Raw genomic sequence first — 20,274 nt, 5'->3', positions numbered from 1 at the left:
CGGCTGCGCCCGCGGCCCGCTCGGAGCGCGAAGGCTGCTGCGAGCCCCGGCCTCGGCCGGCCGGCTCCAGGCAACGGCAGGCAGGCGATGCGGACCGCCACGAGGTGCGCGGCGCCAGGCACGACTCAGCTCCCGGCACACACCTCTAGGAAAAGCTGCTACACTCCGGGTTTTCCCACCCTGACTTCAGCAAAAGCTCCTTGTCAGCAAAGTTGGAAAGAACGCGTCCAGTAAACTCCCATGATAATAACTGTCACAGAAACATGCAACCTTCTCTCACGTTTCACACAGATGCAATAAACAACACTCAAGCAAGCCTCAGCCTTACCTGCAAGTTGCAAAACACACTTGTCTTCACTTTAAATAAATTGCAACAGACAGTAAGAGTTGAAATACAAGTGGTTTTATTATTCTAAAGCTGCAAACTTCAAGCCTGAAGAGTCAAATTATCCAGTGTAGATTTTCCTTATATGAAATCTGTACAGCTATACTAGAAAGTAGTTTTCCCTCCTTTTCTTAGAGCACCTGAGACCCTCTCTTATTCTCAGAACTTTGCATAGCATTTCGAGCATATACTCTACAGCTTGCACTGAAGCTACTTGTTAAAGAACTTACCCAGAAGTTGACCATAAACTTAAAATGGTACAAATCACTACAGTTTTAACTCTTTCATTTCTAATTAAACCAAACAACTCAGCCTCCACCCACCTCTGACATTTAAACTGGGATATCATTAAAATTATTACAAAAGAATACAGTAAGAAAAAGAAACTTTTGAAGATGTTATTATGCTGCCTGTAGCAATTTCACTCATCAGGACAATGGAATTGCCACAGCCTCACCTTGCTAGCTGAAAAAGAATTGTCCAAAGTGAGACTTATTTTGTATATGGCAAAAGACAGATGCAAGGATATTTAAGTTAACATGGGCTGTTCCTTAAATTGGCAAATGACACTGCTCTATTTATACAGGTAGTCTCGCATTAAAAAAAMCCTTTTTCCTGATATCATCTTGATATCACCTAGATGAAGCCAAACTCCTCTTTACTCCCTGCACAGAGTTCAACACCAAGTTGAGGGATCGAGCCTTTATGCTTCCTGGCAGTTCAAGTCTACCAGGCAACAATTGGTTAAATAAGAGACTGGTGTCCACGACAGCATTATAATGAACACTTCTGTTTATATAAGTTACTGCTTTGTAACTCAATACAATTATTTCCCATTTCCACTAGTGCTTCTCAGCGCCACTCCAGGCACCAGCTGAGCATAGCAGGCACACGCAGCCGTGCGGACTGCGCTGCTTTGCGAGAAAACACCCTCCGGGGCTGCCTGCCAGAGCCGTCGCCACACCGCACGGAAACCGGGGCCCTGCTGCCTCGCCTCGCTTCCCGCGCCATGCCCTGAGCCCCGCCGCCGACCCTCACCGACCCCAGCCTCCCACCGGCCCCTGTCGCTGCCGCCCCCGCCCGCATGGGACACAGCCACGGCCCCAGCGTCCCGCCCGCCCGGACCACGGCTCAGTCAGCGCGGCACCGGGAAGGGCCGCCCGCCGCGCCCCCTCCCCCCGACCGTTAGCCGCGCCCAGCCCCCCAACTCCCTCCCGCTCCCGGCCACCCAACCCCGCCACCCCCCGGCCCGCGGCCGTTAGCCGCGCCCAGCCCCCCAACCCCGCCGCTCCCCGGCCGTTAGCCGCGCCCAGCCCCCCAACCCCGCCGCCCCTCTGCCCGCGGCTGTTAGCCGCACCCAACCGCCAGCCCCTCGCTCCGCCGGAAGCTACGGCTGCGCGTCACGAGCCGGCTRGGGGCCTTCGGGCAAGCGGCTGATGTAACCCGGGTTTAGCTGCCCCGCGCTCTGCCTGCGCAGACAGCACACCTCCTCCGTCCTCCCTCGGCTCAGGCGCCACACAGCCCCGCTCCACCGGCACGTAACTGGTTTTCCCCCCGTCGTCACTTCTAGGAGACAGCGAAGCAGCGAAGGGAACCGCAGGAGGGGCAGGCGACCTCAGGCAGTGCGGCGGGCAGCCCCRGGGGCCGGAGGCGGCGCGGCGGGGGCCTCGGCGCCGGGGCGGCTGCGCAGGCGCGTTGGCGGCGGGAGCCGGCGGTCGCCATGCCGACTGTCAGCGTGAAGCGCGACCTGCTCTTCGAGGCGCTGGGCCGGGCTTACAGTGAGTGCGGGGCGGCGGGGGGCGGGAGGGGGCGGCTGCCGTGCTCCGCCAGGCGCCGCGCGGAGGCCCCAGGAGCTCCGCTGCTGTCGCCGCCATCCGTCAGCCCCTTCCCCGAGGGGCCCCGGTTGCGCTGCGGGAGGCTCTGCCCCACGGCGCGAGCGGCCCGTGCGGGCGCTGCTGCCCCCGCCGCTCCGCCGGGCCACGGAGCCGCCGAGCGGTCACCTGCTGCCGCATGGCGGCGGGCAGGGAGCTGGGAGCGTCCTTCGGCCTCCCGCGTTCCTCAGGACCGCCGTCACTTGCCTGCATGAGCTCGCCCAGGTGCTCGGGAGCTGCCGTCGTCCACTCACCCCGCTACTATACCGATTTGCTGATCGCTTATTCYTAATCCCAGCAAGTGTTCGTGGGACAGACTTAACCCTTGAGGAGAAGCGCAACATTTAATGCAAATGCACTGACATATGTAACAGGGGAATTCCACAGTCACTTAGTGTTCTTCAGAAGTTCATGGCATATACTGAAGTAAGTGATATATTTGCCTTGGATTGTTTAACCTTTCCCCTGGCTAGATCCTGTTGGATTACAAATCACTAATAAAATAAGAACCATATATTTCCAAATTGCAGTTTCTACCTGGAGTTCTAGTTCTGCTTTAAGAATTAGCCCAGATCAAAAAGGAAAAAAGAAGAGGTTGGAGCAGGCGAAGCAAACAATTTAGGTTGTGTTTTCATTCTGTCATTCYTTCCAGTCTGTTTAGTAATGTGACTTAGAAACTGTTTTTCCGACTGAAAGACCATTTTAGGGACATGCAGCATTTTATCTAGCATTTGGAGTGCGGTAGGTTCTTGAGACATATAGGTGCACAATACTGATTTTCAGACCAGGGTTGTGTTACTTACTGTGGGATTCCACATGTCATAAAGTGGTTCATTTAATCTCTATATGATAAGCTGATTGGTAAGTAAGGTACTGTCAACAGAAACTGTCAAACTGCTCACTCATGCTTTCATTAGCTGTTCAGCTAGAGTTCCTTTGACAAACCAGACTGAAGAGCTGGTAGTGGAGGTAGGCTCTGATGTTCAGAAGCTTTTGCTATAATTGTAAGAACAACATTTCAATAAATACAGTATATCTTAAAGAAACTGCTACTAAAATGCAAAAATCAGCAAAATTCTTGAAATGATTTTTCTTCTTTTTTCCAAAATGGCATTTGCTATCTCATTTGAGAACATTCAAAATAAGCATAAAGTTGCATTTTAAAAGTCTGAGGTCTGCTTATTAACCAAAATTCACTTTCTTTTTTGTCACAGCTGATGAAGAATTTGATGAGCTTTGTTTTGAGTTTGGTTTGGAGCTTGATGAGATTGTAAGTAACATTTTTGTGAGCTACACCTTTAAACTATTTTGTTAATTAGTACTTTTTTTCTGTTTTATTTTCTCACTGTCATACTGCTGCCAATGTTAAGATATTTCAAGTTAAAAAAAACAGTTTTTGCTCAATTTCAGACATCTGAGAAAGACATTATAAGTAAAGAACGAGGTGATGGAAAGGCGGAGGGGGCATCTGATACCGTTCTCTATAAAATTGATGTTCCTGCCAACCGTTATGATCTTCTTTGTCTTGAAGGACTGGTCCGAGGATTGCAGGTCTTTAAAGAAAGGTAATGTAGAGTTGTGAGATTTTTCTGTGATTTGTTGTTTGCTTAAATATGAATCCATTTTTGATCAATAAATAAGCTTGTTGCTTGCTTGGCTTTTGAGTATTTTCTGATGTACAGATCAGCTGTATCTGTCAAATGTCTATATGCTTCATGATTGTTTTTCTGGAGAGGCTCTATTATATAATTTTAAAAGACTAAACTAGATTTTTTTTTAATCTATTTTAAATTTTTTTCAACTGCTATTCCATTTGAGACTTATCCTCTGTAAAGAACTCCTGTAGAGGAACTTCCTTATGTTCTAGTAAATACCAATATAAATAATTCATTTCACTTTTCTGCTGTGACTTTATCTTCCTAAGTGCTTCTTTTCTATTTCCGTTATCTATTTACCATCTAGTCATCGTGTACTGGACTTCATAACATATTGTAGAAAACTTAAGTTTTAAAACAGTTAGCATAAATATAGTTTATGCCAAGAAATATTATTAAGAAAATTTTCTACATACAACTGTTGACATGTTTCTAGTTTCCTGCATTTTGGAAACTTTCAGTTATAGACTTATTTCCATTTTTATTCCAGGATAAATCTCCCTAGGTACAAAAAGATCATGCCAGCTAAGGGTGAAGGTCAGAGGCTGATTATCACTGAAGAGGTAAAAGTGTTTACTGTACCTTTGAAAATTTATTGAAAGTTTCTCAACCACCAAGTATGAACTATCAGTACCAATTTTATAAGAGCAGTGAGACTGGAAGTCTGGTTTGTAGAATAACAGCTAAAGAAATTTAATATTTTCTAGTCATTGTGATTTATTTTTATGGAAGAGGAAGGGGAGGAGCATTATACAAATTATTTTGGGTACACCTAGTAGCAGATCAAATCAGAGTTTCAGATGCTCACATTGTATTGGTCTTCTGAGCCAGCACACAGTATGCTGAAAACCTCCTTGCATTTACGAGACCTGGAGTGAATTTCTGTGAATTTTCCTTTCTATTACTGCTTTACAGAACAGGAGCTTATGCTTCAGTTTTAGTTTCATATATTCTGTGCACTTGAAATTTATAATGTGTTGCTGTTGTAAATTGCAGACTGCCCAAGTCCGTCCTCATGCTGTTGCTGCAGTCCTTCGTAACATAACCTTTACCAAAGAACGTTACGATAGTTTCATTGACCTTCAAGAAAAACTACACCAAAATATTTGCAGGTTAGTTCTTAAATTTGAAGTAGTATATGGTGTCTTTGTGTATAATTTGATCACTGTGGTAAAACCATGTTAAGACTGCTCTTCCTTGTTAGAAAGTGTTATTATGTTTATTCATGCTAAGGGGAATCCTTTATAGCAGCACTCTTGACCCTTCTCACTTGCCATGCCTGTTTCTGCCTCCTTTCAATATATTTCAGTATAAATAGCTGTTACGACTCCTACAACAATTGAGAAAGAAGCCTTTTGCCACAGTCCCATTAGATTTCACTTTGACTATTATGTCTATTGTTAATATTTATATCTCATCACTAGCATGCAGAGTGGAAATAATTCTAAGCTTATCAAAACTGACATTATACTTTTTTAGTAAGTTCTGTGAATATATAGGAAATATAGAGCATCATGAGATAATCATCTCAAAGGAACTCCAAATCCTACTAGCATTATTACTAGTTATTATTATTTTGCCTCCTTTCTTTGTAGGAAAAGAGCGTTAGTAGCAATAGGTACCCATGACTTGGACACCGTCACTGGTCCRTTTACCTTTACAGCTAAAGCACCTTCTGAAATTAAATTCAAGCCCTTGAATCAATCTCAAGAGTACACAGCTTCACAACTTATGGATCTGTATAGGGTAAGTGTGATTTTTCAAACTTGTTGCGCTGAATGCAGGAGGCTGCATTTCCAAGGCTTAACATCTTGTGTATCCTTGATACTAAGAGAAGATGTTGGTAATAAAACACAGTTATCTTCTGTGGTTTCAGCCAATGAACATTTCACATTTTGATTATTCATGAGAAATCCATGGTAATATTTAACTTCTSTTGTCCCTGAAAGACATACCGTGGTGTTTTGTGGCTAAACATAACTCTTAGAATAATAGTTTTGTTTTTAACCCACCAATTTATCAACACAAAGTTTGCTTTTCATGATACTCTTTATAACACTGTACAAGSGTTATGAATTTATCTACACTGCTAAAAAATTCAGTGTACAAAGCTGAAAAAATGATGTAAAATGATGGAGGAATGRTTAGGGGGATGGTTAAGCGAGAGAGGGCATGCTTTGATTGGGATGAGCAATCCCGTYTTCAGATTTTTTGATGTTGTTTTTAATTTGGTCAATTTACTTGCAGAAGATGTTTAGTTATGTACCCAACTACATATTAAGCAAGTGTAGCTGTGTACAAGGCTCAAGTTAAGTTAGGCACCATTCTTGGCCTAGCATCCCAATAAAACCAGGAAAAAAATCCATCAAGTCTAAYTTCATGATGTTTACATAGACCTCTTTAAATATCAGCATTTGAAAATCATGCTATTATCACCATCATTACACTATGCAGCTCTGTTGGAACACACATACTGGTCGTAAAGATAAAGAGATCCTTAAAGATCTCTGACTAAACTGATACAGTAGACGAGTGACAGTGCTAGGAAACAAGGGGTATCAGAGAGACTAGAATTAAACTGTGTTTTTTTGGTACAGTGGGTATCCATGTCATTGCAGCAGATATAAATTTTGCATCAAATTTAAGCACAAATGTGTCAGTGTTCAGCAATTCATAATTATAAGTATTGTAGTGCTAATTTCTATCACTTCTAAGGAAAGTTCCTGTGAACTAAGAATGTGTGTCTGTGGGTTTGGCAGTGTAATGTCTGCTGTGGTGAACACAGGCAGCATTTGGGCAGCATGGCTTATGCATCTGTGAGAGATTCCTTAAAGAAATAATTTTTAACATTTCTGAAGAAACCCCCAAATCCAGTTCTCYCATTTTAAAGTTTTGCTTCTGAGAGCAAAAAGCTTTTGCTAGTGAAGCACCTAGCTCTAAGCCACATCCTGCCCTCTAGCAAAATTCCATATCTCAACAGAGGGAAGTTCACACATGAGCTAATAGGACATTTAATTCGTGCTTTGTTTCTCCAGACTGACAGCCATCTTCGACACTATTTGCACCTAATTGAAAATAAGCCACTTTATCCCATCATTTATGACAGCAATGGTGTTGTTCTGTCCATGCCACCAATCATCAATGGTAAGATTACTTATGACTATTGTAGTTTATATTGTTGCTTCTATTTAATGTGTGTGAGTCAGAGTGTCTAAGAGAAACATGGATGTGTAACATGGATTATTCCTTTTTTCTTAATTTCATACAGTTGTCTTTCCTTCCTTCAGTTTAAACAGCCAAATTTTTTGCTCCCCCAGGCTGCTAGCGTTCCTCTTTTCTCAGTCAAGAGAGTGTACAAGTCCCACTGCAAACCTCTGCATTTAGTTTCTCTTCTCCTTCCATGTCTTTGTGGTATAAGCTCAGGAAGGGTTCCTGGTGATAGGACCCTTTGTTAGAAAGGCATTTTATTTGCATRAAAGAGGAACAGTAGACATATTGTTCAGCAGTCATTTAGCTAAAAGAAGGGTGTAAGAATTGATTTTGTAAGCTGATAACTGTAACATTTTGCTTTGTACTTTATTTTAGATGGTCACAATACTGATCTTTTTACCGAGATCCTAAGCCTGGTGTATTTATTAGCAGTGTGAATCAGTTATTGTGAAACCTTTTGCAATTACGCAAGGAGTGAGTCCAGAAGTCTTTTGTGATTTAAAAAGAATAAACTGCTGTACATTTTTTTATTGGCACTATTTCTAAACATGGGCTTCTTCTGAATGCAAAAGCTCTTTATGGGTGATTTTTGAGAACCCTGATTACTGAGACCACTTAATCACATAGCAAGAACTACTCCCTTAACAAAGGTAGCTTCAGTATATCTTTATACTTAGGTCAAGAATCAATAACTTTTTCCATACGGTGACTAATAAAATCTGCAGCAATAATCTCTTTAGATATATTTCTCCTAGTTGTCCTTATCCAAATCTTAAATAGCAAACCCAAATCTTCTTAAGAGGCAGCTCACACCCTGTGACAGGGACTGATAAAAAACAACTGTTCGGAATTTGAAGGTGCTGTCAACCACTATGTCTGATCCTTCTTGGTTAGGCTCATTTCAGCTTCAGATTGTTCTATGTATAAATATTCTGTATGTTTACATTTTATCAATTAAGAAGGTTGAACTAAATTTCTTATTCCTGTGTCTATTTTAAAGAATAGTATTTGAGAGAAGCTTCCAGGTTAAATTTACTTTTTTAACAGATGATGAAATATAAACATCTGAAGTGGTATTTTGGATTATCTACAAGCACTGAAGTGTCAGGTTATATCTGCTTTGAAGTGAGTCCAGAAGAGCTGAGTACATTCCAGCTGCAGAGAGGTACAGCATAGCATCCTCGGGAAGGGAATACAAGATCCCTCACTGTTCAGATCCTCAGTGCACCTGATTTTCTCTCAAAGTAGTTGTAACCTAGTTTCTCAGATACAAAACTGAAACACAAAAGCTAAGCGACTTGCTCAGGGTCAAACAATGGAAGCAAGAATGCCCATGTGCATCTGTGTGTGTGCTTCCCATGCCTCCCATGGCAATTACTGAATGGTGCAATGGGAGAAGAGAAGGACCAAGGCTTCGTTTGSCACAATGCTGTATGATTCTAGGACCGTATGTCCACACTGCACGGTCGCTGGCAGTGCAGTTCGTTCAAGGTATGCACGGCACATCTATGACTAATAGGCAATATGAAGCAGATTTCTGTACAGCCACTCTAGATTGCCTGCCGTTACTAACAGAACTCCGCTTGTAGAGGGAACCAACTCCTGGAGGACTTTGCATCCARTTTGCAAGTGGGCTGCTTTCGATGATGTCCCTATGTGCATCTTCTACCTTGCTTACTCTAGCACAGAAACAGTTCTGAGTGCATCACTGGTATGCCAGAGTGCATACCTGTTGACTCAGGTACAGACACAAAGAAGATTCATACCTAAAAAGAGCCCTTCCTATGCACTAAATCAGTAGTGTAGACAAATTTACAGTATCTCAGGAGATAGCATCAAGATATCTTGGTTCTTCACAAAAGTAGCTTTGGATATTCATCAGTTTAAATCACTTTTTTTAAACAATTTCATTCATTCCTAACCAAGGTTGCTTTTCTGTGCTTCCCTATCAAATGCAGATGTGACACTTGTTAAAGCCAGGAAAGATGAGATCCTCTGGAAGCGCAGCTGCAGAACCACTTTGTAACCAGCAGATGGCTGTTGCTTTGTCAGTTTGCTTTTCTCAGTTGGATACTGATAATACATGTAGATTTGTCTATCTTTAAATGTACAGGTATAACCACTTCACTCAGTCTGCTCTGCCTTACGCAGACAAAATGTACTACCATTCAGGCTCTTTCTACTCTTTTTGATTTACATATTTAAAAATAGAGAGCTGCTAATCTGGTAGGAATTGTGAACGTCAATGCAGTAGAAATAGTGGCTTTTAAGTGGAGAAGACAGTGATCTTGCTGAATCATAAATGGAGTCAATATCAGTGTCATTTCAAGAAAAGTAATAGCATTTCTTAACATGTTGCTGTCTTTACATGTTTTAGGAGAACATACAAAAATAAGCCTAAACACCAGAAATGTCTTTATTGAATGCACAGGCACAGATATTACAAAGGTAAATTAATCTTTCCTGCTTTTGATATGCTGTAATATCGTTGTTTTCTTTTGAGGAAATAGGACTTGAGTACAAAGGACTGCAATAGACAGGCAGTTACCTTAAGGAGCAGACTTCATTTTTTCAAAGAGCAAGATAAGTTGTGGGACTATTTGAAATTCCCTCAGCACAGTTCTAGGCTTGCTCTATAGAGAATGTGGTGTTTTCTGTGGGTTTTATTTTCATTGTGTCTTTATGTTGACATTAAGTATTCAGCTTATACAAGAAAGTAATGTAAATAAACTAGGAGGTTTTCTTGTTGTTGGACACTTTTCYAAATCTGAAAGGCTTCAAAAAAGGTAACATTTACTGAGACTTTATTTTGCCAGGACGCTTTTTGTAAAGATTCATTTCATCTCCTCTTTAAATTTAGGATGAGGGAAGGGAGAAGACACTTTTTCCACTTGGTTATCTTTTTCAAGCAGGGATACTCTGCAAATAAGTGTCAAACAGAAGTCTTTCCTATGCACGTTCTGTAACTCAAAGCTGAAGCATGAAAGCCTAGCAGTTATAATTGCCTGTTCTTGAATATACGTTGTGCAGTCATTGATAATTTCCCTGAAGTGTGTATCTTGACATTTAAGAACAAAAACCCTTTTAACTTACCCAGCTACACAGTGATATGTTAATGACTGATAAATAAGTTTGCATTTTGGGGAGTGGCTTCTAAGCAAACTAATGACTCAGCTTTTTGTCACTGCTTGCTTTAATAGTAAAAATGAAAATGATGATTTTCTATTTAAGTGAAGGAAATTATCYTCAAGCTACAAGAGCTGTTTTTGATGCCTTGTGGACATTGATCTGAATCTCATGATTGCATTGTTATCCTAACCCCTTAAAAAATAACTCTAAAAGAAAAGATTTTGCAAATGAAGTTAAATTGACAATATATTCTTAAACAATGCACAGTCCTTCACCCTGTACATTCTCATTTGAACTTCAGTGAAATGATTAATTAGACAAAAGGTTGGGAAGGTTCAATTCCAACGGGTAATAAAGACCCCTGCATATCTTGGGAACAGAGTTTAGCAAAAATGCACAAATGTTTTAGAGTCAAAGATTTCCAGTTTTCAAGTTTTTACATAAATGTCTTTGTAGCAGAAGCAAAACACTTCTTAAAATTCAAACTGTATTCTAGACTACCAGGATTTGGTTTCTGTTAAATTACTAAATAGAATAGAATGAACAGAGTCTGAGACAACAATTTTTTCCTCATTTTCTTCAGTTATGATATTTTGTCTAATTCAACACAAATAGCTGACAAATTTTAACGTGATTATTATTTTTATTTTTGTAGGCAAAAATTGTCCTTGATATTCTAGTCACAATGTTTAGTGAATATTGTGAGAAGCCATTCAGGTGAGTTTAAATCTTCAGTCAGAAACACATTATATTTTGTCCATGTTTTAAAAACATTTTCAGTTCTTTTCTTCTACCTCACAGTGTTGAAGCAGCAGAAGTAATTTATCCTAATGGGAAGACCCACATCTATCCAGTAAGTATAGTGAGAGGATATCTAACTGTCTTTGGAAAAAGGATTTTATTTACACAAAGTTTGATTAGGGTGACATTGTCTACTTTTTCTCTACTATATAAGTAGTATATACAGTTTCTGAGGTACGGTATAAGAGCTTAGTTTGGGAATGTTTAGGTATTAGTGAGTCAGGGTCTTCTCTAGCCCCACAAAAGAAAACAGTGCCCCATTTTCCACTATCTAGGAAACCCATCATGCAACTCCACAAATATCATAACTGTTAACCATTTATGATACAGCTAAAAATACAGTCTCACTGACATAGTCTGATATTCCAAAAAGAAGGCTAGGGTTTGAAATTGTAAGTGGTGACTGCTACTATGAACTTCTTCAGGAATAAGTAAAGATTGTAATCAAACATCATAATCTGTATCTAAAGCCTTTAAAAACTTACCTGTTCTAAATCAGGAGAAATGAATGCAGGGAGAGGTCCTTCAGGCTTAAACCAGTGGACAGCTGAAATCAGCCTCAGCATAACTTACTTATCAGATCTGGAAGTTTTAATGCCTTTCAGTTAAAATAGCCTTTTCMTGCTGGATTTTTCAGTCTTTCAGTTTATAGACTCCTGCTATGTAAAGATCTGTTCAGACATTACATGAACTTCAAGTGCATGTTTGCCTGCATTCAGGGTTTCAGGTGGACCTCTTTGCAGTAACAGGGTCTTACTTTTTTGTTCTCCTAATAAGTATAAAGAAAGCAATCCCTCCTATTTTCTATAAGTGACTGAAGACAAATGGCGATCTGGCTGGATTCATAAAATCAGATATATCAAGCAAGTACAACCTGATTACAGGGAAAGTGACTTACTTTTACTGAGAGTTTCTCTAGTGGTGGTTCAGCTTTTTCTTTTAGTAATGTCTGCATTCACCAGTGCCCAAATGAATCCTAAAAAAAAAAAAATCCTTGTTAGCTTCCACTTCTCTAATCATGGGAGAAAAGACGTAGAATCCTGAAGAGACATGCAACAAAACAAAAATCCCTGTAATAACCAATGTAGTTTCCCTAGATMAAATAGAGCAAAAAAATCCCCAAAGCTTTAGACACTAAGGTTTTCAAGCATTTGTGTATCTGGAAGTTTGGAAACACCTTCTTTAAGTACCTACATACAAAATAATTTTCTTAAAAATGTTACAAGCTTCCTCAAGAAAATACTGGTAGAGGATTTATGTGTGAATATGGAGGGAGAAAGGAAAGTTTTCTTTCTTCCTGCTCCTACAAGTCATTTGATCTGTACTAGACCATTCACTGCTTTAGGACTTTGTCTTAGGATGAACTGGTGACTAGAAACTTTCAAAAACGCAGTTACTTATGTATATTTTATCAGAAATTTCAATAACAGGGATTTTGTGCTGCATTCAAACTTCTAGCTTACCTGAGAAGGGCTTTCACATCACATACTACAATGTTATTTTCAAGAATCCTGTTATCTTAAAATATTAGGTTTAGCTTAATGTACCACACTTGTCTTCTGTGGATGTCATTTTGGTATCATAATTAGAAGAAGCTAGATTAGCAAAATGTCAAAATTAAATTCTCTTAGGCAGAAATGGCAAGTGTTGTGTATTCTGTAAAGCTTTGCTTTTCTTTTTAGGAATTGGCTTACCGAAGAGAGAAGGTGAAACCTGAGTTCATTAACAAGAAAATAGGAATCAGGTGTGTTCTTGCAAATGAAAACAGTTTCTACTGATAGACATCAATCATGATAAAACTAACAGAAAACATTGATTATTGTATTGTTTTAAAGATGTTTACATTTTATGATTTTGTTTATGAAATTTCAGAGGTTAAGTTGGGTAATTGGATCAACTTTTTAAGACTTCTTCCCCTATTTTCAAGAAAGGTGAACGATTCTTTATAGCCTCCCACAATTCTTGCAAAGTAAAGGAAAAAAATGATTGTCATGATTCATCTGAGAGTTGGTTCTGATGGAATCCTAAGTCTATATGCACTCCATAAAGCACTTGGAGATCCTTCAGTATATAAGACAATGTAGCAGAAGCACTGATTACTTTAAAAAAAGCAGTTAATACAGTGTAAGATCTGTAAATTACTACTCTTTTGTTTTGTTTCAGTGAAACTCCATCAAACCTTGCAAAGCTGCTGACTAGGATGTGTTTGAAGTCACACGTCACAGGGAATGGGAACAATATAGAGATTGAAATCCCTCCTACCAGAGCGGACATTATCCATGCATGTGATATCGTAGAAGATGCAGCAATAGCTTATGGTTATAACAACATTCAGATGACTATTCCGAAAACATACACCATAGCTAATCAAGTAAGATTGCCCCTTCAAATAAACGCTCTGTTGTCAGTAAATGACTAGTGCATGCCAGAAGGGCTTTGGGGAAAACAGAACCTAGGAATTAAATATTTTGACATGCTTTGCCTTGAGAAGTATTTACCATGGATAGGATACAAAACAGATGCCCCACTGATTTGAATAAGTCCAAGATCAGTGGTTGCTGGTACTTGGGGGAAAAAAAAAAAACAGGGTTTAAGTAGGGAGCCCATATTAAATCTCTAATTGGGAGATTCATTTCCTTAGGCAAGCCTAAAGGCAGCTGGCTGACGCTTTCAAAAATGTTAAGCGCACAAGAATAGTACCTCCCTAGTGACTTTGCTGTAATGTAACAGGCAGAAACACCTCAGGAAAGAACAGAGAAATGTTTTTAGATGGAAGTTGAAAACTGGTTTTTGTTTCATTTTAGCTCCCTCTCAATAAGCTCACAGAACTTCTCAGACTGGACTTGGCAGCTGCTGGATTCACTGAAGCTCTCACTTTTGCCCTGGTATATTTTATTGATTTTATGTTTTTCTTAGTTGCATGTTGGAGCAGTGATGCAGCCAAAACTGTAGAGGATAGTCACGTATTGATGTACCAGTATTAGCTGATACTGTTTGGGCAGGTGATTGTTTGCTAGTGCTTTGGTATTACATTATCATATTTTGTGAGTTGTGGGTCAGAGGAATTAACTGACTGACTCTTAATTTGGCATGTAGTTCTAAGTGTAGAGGTGAAAATAGCTGAAGAAGTATGTTTTTTAGTTTAGCTTAATACTGGGAGTATGAAATTATAAAACAGCAAGTCTCTTTCTCAAGACTTTTTATCACCAGATGTAAAATTCATCATAGTTTGATAATCTGGAAAACAGACATCAAAATTTAGTAGTTCCTGGTGAATATTACTACAGTTTGGAGATGATGCTGTTTCTATTTGTTTCTTTTTCTGAATATTGTTATTTGCCCATGGTTCCTTGCATGAAATGTAAAGTCAATATGCAGTTATTCAGTCAGCAAAAGAGTTAATCTTAAGAATTCCTGTAAAAAGGAATTCTTAATGTAATGCACACTAGTGGAACACAAATGCCTCCGTAAGTTTTGTGAGAGTTTTTTTTCCCCCATGGAAAAACAAGTAAAAAATATTACTCATTATTAACAGTGGTTGCAGGTATTATTCATATTATTTGTTACAGCACTGTGAATAGGCTTTACCAAGAACTAGGTCTCCGCAGCAGCATGTGCCAGTCCAACAGCTAGTATAATTTCTAATACAGAAATTTTGCAGCAGGATTGTGTTTTGATGAAATGTTTAGTAATGAATGCCATCTTTGTCACAGCCACTTGTTCTTATCCTTTTGCCATAGCTGTGAACTGGATCAGAGAACTTGATCTACCATTAAAAAAAAAAAGTTAAGTTCCTCCCCCTCCCAAAAGGGTACAATAGCTGTCAGTATGTGAATATTGGCATAGTCAGCTATTGAACATACACTATACATTCTAATATTTTTCTGTTTCAAGGTTTGATGAAAGCCTTTGCCTCAAAGTGCAATTTGTGGCCATCTTAGCATACATGGAGCCACCATCACATACATATTCTATTAAAACTTCTGTTAAGTTTCTCAATCTTTTTCTGAAATTAAAACATCATGATGATGATTACATCATCACAACAGAAGGACTTTTATGAACTGCAACACTAGCATTTTGTAAGGTCACACAACATGTCATGTTATCACATTACRTAATTGTATTTCTGCCGTGGCATGAYGACATCCACAGCCTGCTGCATCACTGTCACTTTATTAAAACACAGATGTGAGGCCTATGCCTGTGACCAGTATCATTTACGCTACAACATTCTGGARCCCGGTGTTACATAACAAGCACTGTTCATGTATTTGCACACACAATCCGTTCTTTGGCTTGAGCCCCAAATTATCACCCTTACAGAATAACACTGTTTTCTGTGAGGAGCTCTGATTTAGCCAAAATGTGTTTAATTACATCATAGCAACATGTTGTAGTTTAGCTACACACCTGAAAATTGTTGAACACAATTTTCTCCTCCTAAGGTCAGCATTTATTTAAGATTTCTGTTCTATTCAAAAATCCACTTTTTCAGATGGTATCATATGCTCATTTTCCTCATATTTGGTCTATCAACACCCTTTTCAGAGTGCTGCCAGTGCAAAGAGAACACTTCTGGGAGACTGCAGTATACTAGCAAATCCTCAATTACATTCCTAGTCTGCTATCAGTTTCTTAATACATTAATGAAGCTATAAATTGTGGAAATCTGTAGTGTGGATCTTATCGGTAGCATCTGTTGCTGTATGTGCACAGACATTGGCTGAGCTTGATAAAGTGCRTGCGTATTGCTTTACTGACCAACTTAAAAATACACCTTGAGAATAGGTTCCAAATTCCAGCTCAAAAAAATGACAACAATGAACTATGAGAATCTTATGCTGCCATGAAAATTGAAGGCTTGGCCATATGACCTGTTTTTCGTACGTGGTATTTTACTTTCTGCACGGAGACCCAAGGAATTGTTTTCTTTGTGAGAATGCTTGGGTACCATTCCTTTTATAAGTACTATTTTCAGAATAAAATACTTTAACCAATGCAAGTCAGGGGACAAAATATGAGCCTCTGTTTTTAAAACAGATGCCAGCAATCCACGACAAAAGCCTGAACAACCCTTTTTTTTTTTTAAACTAGCATTATTTTACTTAGTGATTAACATTTGTAGATAAACCAGTTTGCCCACTTATTCTTAAGGCTGGGACTTAATTTATATTATGAGTGGGTGTTGCATATGAGAGAGCATATTATGGGGCCTCAGAGCCACTGCTACGCTTGCATTGTTCATTCTTGATATCAAGTTTCATCATTGGCTCACTGTCTATTTTAACTGCTTGACCTTGGTGAGTTTCTTGTCTCTTCCTCTCAGTGTTCTCAAGAAGATATTGCAGATAAACTTGGCATGGATATCTCTGCAACAAAAGCAGTACACATAGCAAACCCCAAAACTGCAGAATTTCAGGTGAGATGACTTAATTCAGGTCCAATTTTGAGAGAGTAATGGTGTCACAGATCCTGTATTTAAGGCAGAAAGGAACTAGCAGAAAATAAAATTTATAAAATATACAATGCTTTTTAATGAAGTAAAGAGGATGTGGATATTTATATGCCAGACTTGCTAGCACTCATTTGCTGTTACCCCTTCACTGAGTAATACCRTATTCAGTGTGAAATACTATTAACTTATCAATGAAGTGAGGTACCATACAGATTATGACAGCATGTGGCAAGATCGAGCTGTCTTATTACAGAAAATTCCACCCAGATGATTGATCAACTCCTACATTTAGAAATGCTAGTTAGCATGAATGGAATTATTAGACCTGGCAATCTGCAATCTTTCTGAACTCTGCAAAGAATATGCTTTTTAAAAATTGTTAACCATTATTACTCTTTTTTTTCTGGAAATCTATATTGTTTTTCAAGTATTTTAATATCCATTTCTAAATCATTTTATATTTGCTAGGACAGAGAATGAGAGCTCAAACACAGTATCATCAGCAATTCTGAACTTAGGTTCTGCCTGTATCATTGATTTATATCAGGAGGTGTCAAGATAATATTTCAGATAGCATTTAATTTTTACAAAATATCATTTAATATTTACCTTTTGCATAAGCAGGATTATATTTTAACTGAACTTTTTTGCAATTCTTTGAGTATTGTTTGTTACCCTACTCTGCGCTGTAGCTCTGGCACCTGCAAAATGCTGTCTATTATTAAGCTTATGTATGTGTTCAGACAGCACAGTATATGGTCTGTACAGAAAATGTACTTTTGGGGGGTTAATAATTCTAAAACAAAGATGCTCAAGCATAAGAGATTACTGCAATATTTGCACCTGACTACTTTTAAACTCTTGTTACAAATGAGCAAAACAAGAAATTAGGAAATGTAGTATCAGCTATATTGGAAGGTATTTCACTTGCAGCATCCGTGTTTGTCCTGCAGGTGGCACGGACAAGCCTCCTTCCTGGACTACTGAAAACTATTGCTGCTAATCGAAAGATGCCCTTGCCTTTGAAACTCTTTGAGATTTCTGACATTGTAGTAAAAGATGCCAATACAGGTAAGAGAAGGTTCTTCGGCATTCATAGGTTTTTAATTTCCTCTTTTAAAGGATTTAAGGATTTCTAAAAGAAGCCTGATTTGCACCATTTTAATTTCCATTTAAGAAGCAATGTTTCTAGAAGAGTTTTCTTGTTAAAATACCTCTTACATTGCTGATGCCCAATCCTTTGATTTTTTTCATCTTGCATCCCCTCAGGGAACCTAGTACAACTCCATGGGGTTGTACTTCGTTGTACGCTCTCTGAGAGTGGAAATATGTGTTTACATGCTAAATGGTAATAGTAGATAAATTTGTATTTCTGAAAAAAATAAATCACCAAATAATAGATTCTCATTTTTTATTATGTGCATAGTGTGAGAGATAAAACATTGGCATAACAGACTAGATTTCAGAGTGTCTACAGATAAGATTCTGTTTTTAATGCTCTCTCAAAAATCCTAATGGATACCTTTGAAATATTTTTATACATCTAAAATATCCTCTAAAATCTGTCAAGAGCTTTTCAGCGTTCTTGAGCACAGGTAGAGAGAGCAAAGGTAGTCAGAGATCTTTACTTGCATCCTCTCTTCCCTTAATATGCATGGATGAACTTACTTTTTGCACAGAATTGGCACAGCTTTAGTCCTTGGAATCCAAAGAAACCTTGGAGTATCCAAGGCCATAGAATCAATAGATAATAGCGCTTCTCAGAATCATATTAGGAATGAGACAAAATGTGGGTCCAGACACAAGGCTTTGCTAGAGCAAGATGGCAGGATTGAAAATAGGGCCACAGAAATGTTCACGGGTCATTTCTACAGTGCTGTTTTCAATCCTGCCATCCATGTAAACTCATCAAGGGAACAAATGTTGGGAGAAAGTTTCTGCTCAAATCAGTCATTGTCACAGCTGTAGGCCCAGAGTCATTTCAGGAACTATTTGAGAAACTAGTTAATGCTAACATTGCGCAAGTTTGGGAAAAATGTTCCAAAAGAATGGAAAAACATGAAAGCAGATTGAGTATTTTACAGACACAGAAGGAATGACTGTGAGAACTGTAGGGTAGTTAGCTTGATATGAACCTCAGGTAAATTCATAGACAAAACCATTGGGTATATCTGCATTACTTACTGGTACAGCACAGAGAGGAAAGCAGGAGGGCTTGATTTGCTGTAATCAGCTATAGTTACAGGGTTTTATAGCTATACTGCATCTTTACCAGCAAAGCTGTTTATTCCAATTGCCAGGCATAGGTACACACTATGCAAGTGGAGGGAACCAACTAATGGAGGACTTTGCAAGATGTTACAGGTGGGCTGCTTTGGTTGGTATCYCTGTGTGTGACTGGTTCCACCACCAGAGAAGTCACTTGTGCATACTGCAAGGCTCCCAAGTATAAATGCAAGGCAAATTTGCACCAAAAAAGAACCTGATCTAAATCGCTTACGTAAAAGCACCAATATTGACTTGCTCTTGACTGAGAGCTCCTTTGCATTCTTATCAGGGCTGTAACTCATGAGAGAAACTCTCTGCTGGTAGTGTTTTCAAATGGCACAAACCTTGGTGACTAGTAAACACTAAAGACATGTTACTGTTACAATACTAGTGACTGGTTAAACTGCTGCAGTCTCAAAGATGAGCAATGCTGCCAAATAAAAAGCAGTATGTCTTGAGACTGGGAATGTCAGGTTATAGTTGCAGACTGATTTTATTATGGAGAGCTATAACTCAGAGAAAAAAATCAGGGGTCAGCATGATTACCTGCTTCAACATGAATCCCTTGTCCACCTTTCCATCACCTTAAAACAGGATTGCTTGGATTGGTTGTCAGTTCTCCAGAAGATAATTCTGGAGAACAAATGTGAAAAATTAGATGTGTACTGCAAATATTAGATAAAGACTGGATCAAATCCATCTGTAAAACTGTATAAGGAAGTAAAAATTTCCTTATCTTTCCACTTGATCCAACTGTGCTAAGAGAGCATGCCTGCCTTTGAATCATGCTGTAACCTTAACTGTTTTACATGAAACAGCCAAAGTAGCTAGTTCACTTTTCAAAAGCTTCAGTGAAAGTCTGTATTTCTTTCCCTGCATAGGCTAAAAGTTTTACATTATCTTTTTATCTGGAAAAATGTGTCAAAGTAAAATGAACTGTACACATGGATTTTTAAATATTAACAGAAAGTTTTCTAAAGACATTTACTGATTTGTTTCTTTTTATATGGCATATTAGTGGAAAAGGAGTGCATGGGTACAACTTTTGGGGAGGACCACTGCGTTACAACTCTGGATCAAGTTTTGCCTCTCAATGAAAAAGGCTGACACTACTTCAAGTTCAGCAGCAGAAATGGTTCTGTTGTTCTATTATCTGGTTTCAGATTTTAGTGGTTATGTTTAAGGTATTTGGGATCTGCAAAACAAAGGTTTATATAAGGCATAAACAAAAGGGCAAGTAAATTGCTTTGTTGATGAATTTAATTTGTATATTACTTTAAAAAAAAAAAAAGCCTTGCCAAGCAAAATAAGCAGTTTTAGCAAAGCATGTAGACTTTTTTTTATTAAATACAGACAGTTTGGTGGTACAGCTCATTCCTTCTTGGGTATGGAGTTAGCTAGTATGGAAAAAAACTTGGTACAGATGGCAGAATAGCATTAGCATTCTTCAGGAGTGAGAGTGGGGCTATTTATCTTGGAATAAGGAGTGCATTTATT

General features: G+C 39.0%; 1 protein-coding gene across 6 annotated transcripts in view; it reads left to right on the top strand.

Annotated features, from left to right (window-relative positions):
• The first annotated feature begins 2,078 nt into the window (after positions 1 to 2,078).
• Positions 2,079 to 20,274, top strand: part of FARSB (phenylalanyl-tRNA synthetase subunit beta) — a 41,895-nt gene continuing 23,699 nt past the window's right edge. For 3 of the 6 annotated variants that reach the window (XM_026073066.1, XM_026073068.1, XM_026073069.1), the window contains exons 1-15: positions 2,079 to 2,163; positions 3,471 to 3,526; positions 3,667 to 3,821; positions 4,402 to 4,474; positions 4,908 to 5,023; positions 5,507 to 5,657; positions 6,947 to 7,055; positions 9,499 to 9,569; positions 10,906 to 10,967; positions 11,052 to 11,103; positions 12,734 to 12,795; positions 13,215 to 13,422; positions 13,856 to 13,936; positions 16,381 to 16,473; positions 17,463 to 17,580. In XM_026073066.1, coding sequence (XP_025928851.1) covers positions 2,106 to 2,163; positions 3,471 to 3,526; positions 3,667 to 3,821; positions 4,402 to 4,474; positions 4,908 to 5,023; positions 5,507 to 5,657; positions 6,947 to 7,055; positions 9,499 to 9,569; positions 10,906 to 10,967; positions 11,052 to 11,103; positions 12,734 to 12,795; positions 13,215 to 13,422; positions 13,856 to 13,936; positions 16,381 to 16,473; positions 17,463 to 17,580 — 1,465 coding nt within the window. In that variant the 5' untranslated portion in view covers positions 2,079 to 2,105. Of the gene's footprint in view, positions 2,164 to 2,516; positions 2,683 to 3,470; positions 3,527 to 3,649; positions 3,822 to 4,401; positions 4,475 to 4,907; positions 5,024 to 5,506; positions 5,658 to 6,946; positions 7,056 to 9,498; positions 9,570 to 10,905; positions 10,968 to 11,051; positions 11,104 to 12,733; positions 12,796 to 13,214; positions 13,423 to 13,855; positions 13,937 to 16,380; positions 16,474 to 17,462; positions 17,581 to 19,795; positions 19,913 to 20,274 lie in introns of those variants that run through there. The other 3 variants (XM_026073070.1, XM_026073072.1, XM_026073071.1) reach the window with 3 other exon arrangements.

The sequence above is a fragment of the Apteryx rowi genome, unplaced genomic scaffold (assembly GCF_003343035.1).
Source record: "Apteryx rowi isolate R43461 unplaced genomic scaffold, aptRow1 scaffold_36, whole genome shotgun sequence".
NCBI classification, from domain to species: Eukaryota; Metazoa; Chordata; class Aves; order Apterygiformes; family Apterygidae; genus Apteryx; species Apteryx rowi.
Note: the sequence above shows the minus strand (reverse complement) of the source record. Positions and strands in the feature narration are given on the sequence as shown.